At 44.9% G+C, this 2,567-nt stretch overlaps 1 protein-coding gene across 1 annotated transcript; it reads left to right on the forward strand.

Annotated features, from left to right (window-relative positions):
* The first annotated feature begins 341 nt into the window (after positions 1-341).
* Positions 342-1,403, forward strand: LOC141842859 (UPF0496 protein 1-like). The gene is made up of 2 exons (XM_074730848.1): positions 342-632; positions 756-1,403. Exons 1-2 carry the CDS (start codon positions 342-344, stop codon positions 1,401-1,403), a joined length of 939 nt encoding a protein of 312 aa, XP_074586949.1.
* Positions 1,404-2,567: the final 1,164 nt, after the last annotated feature.

The raw sequence follows: 2,567 nt of genomic DNA on the forward strand, positions 1-2,567 counted from the left end.
AGTTTAACTCCTAAGGAAGCACTTTATGAAGCTTCTCGTAATTTGATTGATTTATTTATTCCTTTTCTACATGGGGAGGAAGAGGACATTAATTTTAAATTAAAAGAAAATAAAAACAGGTTTATTCTACCGATTTTTACTTTTCAAGATAGATTAACTAATCTGGAAAAGGGAAACTCTTGTGAAATGCCTCGCAACTTCACTGGCAACGAGCGTACCAGTTTCTTGGCAATGTATCTTGCTTTCTAGCTTAGCTCTACTTATCGACCCTGCACTCTCCGATCGTACGCGAGCGAGCGTACCAATTGTTCTGTCTGTTGATTATCTAGCTCTCTCGATCGATGGGGTGCTGCTCCGCCAAGCTCAGCCGCTCCATACCGGTCGCTGACGACGAAGATCCTGTCCGCTCCTCCATCAACGAACACGTTCTCGACCTCAAGAAGGTGATCGAGAGAAACCCGGAGTTGAAGGCCATCGCGCTGTCCTACCGCGATTTCATTCTGCCACGCATGAAGAGCGACCACGACGCCGTCGCCCGATGGATCGACAACGTAAGATTCGGCGTCGACACCGTCCGCGAACTCATGCTTTCACTACCTCGAGGAGAAGGAGAAGAAGAAGAAGAAGCAACGGCAAATAATTAACTACCACCGTCTCGTCCTCATGAGAAACAGGCGACGAAAGAAGGTTGTAATGACGATCGACAAAGATGGTTGTATAAATATACCTGTCTTGATTTGTGTTTCGACTGACAGGTTGACGATTACGCCGAGACCGTCGCCGAGTTGGAGAAGTTCATGCTCGCCTCCCACCTTCTCGCTGATGATCGCGTCTCCGAGGCACTAGAGACCGCGATGGATATGCTTCGCGAGCAGAAGGAACGCATCTCGAAGCGGCAACGGTCGATACAGAGGTGGCGCAGAGTCAGCAGCGCCGTATTCATGGCCGCCTTCATCGGCGTGCTCATGGTTTCCGTCGGGCTGGCCCTCTTTGGAGCGGCGCCGGTGGCCATCGCGGCGGCCACCGCGGGCGCGACGGTCATTAAGGCGGTGGAGCCCTTCGCGAATTCGGTGTTGGATGATAAGGAGCGGAGGCTGAAGGACGAGACGGAGGTGGTGGAGATGTTGAGGGACGGGGAGCTGCTGGCGCGTGAATTCAACGGCGTGCGGCCGCAGGTGGAGAAGGTGGCGAAGGAGGTGGAGGAGTACTTAGTGAACCCTATGAGGTTCGCCGGGGAATGGAGGAACGTGGCGGAGGCGGCGGAGGTGGCGGCGGCGGAGATGAAGAAGAAGATTGAGGAGGTGGAGAGCAGCGTGAAGGAGTTGGAGAGGAAGGTGAATGGGTACGTCTACAACATGATCCAGCAATTCGAGTCCAAATTCATCAGGATCATTAGAAATTAAATTAGTCAGGTATGACCAGTAATTAGTACAGCAAAAGAATTTGTTGATTGAAAATTATTTTCACTGATGCTCTGTTGCCATTACTGTTATCGTTACCTCTTGCAAATCAATAATGTTAAGTATGATCATCAACAATTAGATAAAGATATCAATGAAATGATTGTGTGGAGATTGTGATATGCTCTTGGACATGTACTTGATAAAAATCAATTTTCATATATTTTGTAAGCATGGGAAAGAGAGTCTTAGAGCAATAATAAAATTGTTTTTTTTTATGATTATGGATTCTAATCATACAAATAGTTTTTTGTAATATATTTCTTAGAACCTTATATTTATGAAAGTTTACCATACCGAACTGTTCTTTTTATTTTTTTTGTAAGCATTGAATTCACAACCCCTCGGAGTCCTTACTCCACTTATGTCTCAATGTTATCACTAGTATTTTTCTCCTTTCTCTAAACCTTCAAAAGGCGGAGAAACCTCTTACAACTTGTAAAGCACAAACACATGCATGGTATATAAGTAAGCAAATAAAAGACAAACTCATAGAATCGGATCTGAAGCTCTGAGTGCCACGACACTTCTCCTAGCGCTTCTCGGACAACACGAGCGGAGTTTGGAGTACTTTCTGAGTACTTAAATGAAGATGGATGATAGCAATTGTTGTGAGAAGAGGCTACCATGAGTCACTTTTTATATATAGCTTGATCGGCATTCGTCCAGTTGATTGGGCATCCGCTGACTTAACTGCAAAATTTTATCCTCTTCGAGCTAAGTTTTGATGTTTTGGTCGACTGGACACCCTTTGATCACCTAGAGCTTAGTCAAAATTTATCCACGGCTCGACTCATGTGAAGCTGATCACATCGACTTCTGATCGACTAGACTTTTGGTCCACTAGACTATCTTTCGGTGCCCGGACCATGAGTCTAATGACCCAAACCAATTCCCAACTGGTCCCGCCTAAGTCTTCATCCAACAGTTATTTCCTACAAAACAAACATGCAAATAATAAGTAAAACATGCAAAACTTAGGACTTAGTCTACATAACATAGTAGATTTACTTACTTGGAGTTTACTCCTTCAAAACTATAGGACTGAATCCAAAATTATAGGACCGAATCTTGCGATAGAGGGGGATGAATATCACTTTTTTGAAA

This window comes from Curcuma longa, chromosome 12 (genome assembly GCF_044706935.1).
Source record: "Curcuma longa cultivar G26 ecotype Majalengka, Jawa Barat chromosome 12, ITB_CL_G26_1.1, whole genome shotgun sequence".
Lineage (NCBI taxonomy): Eukaryota > Viridiplantae > Streptophyta > Magnoliopsida > Zingiberales > Zingiberaceae > Curcuma > Curcuma longa.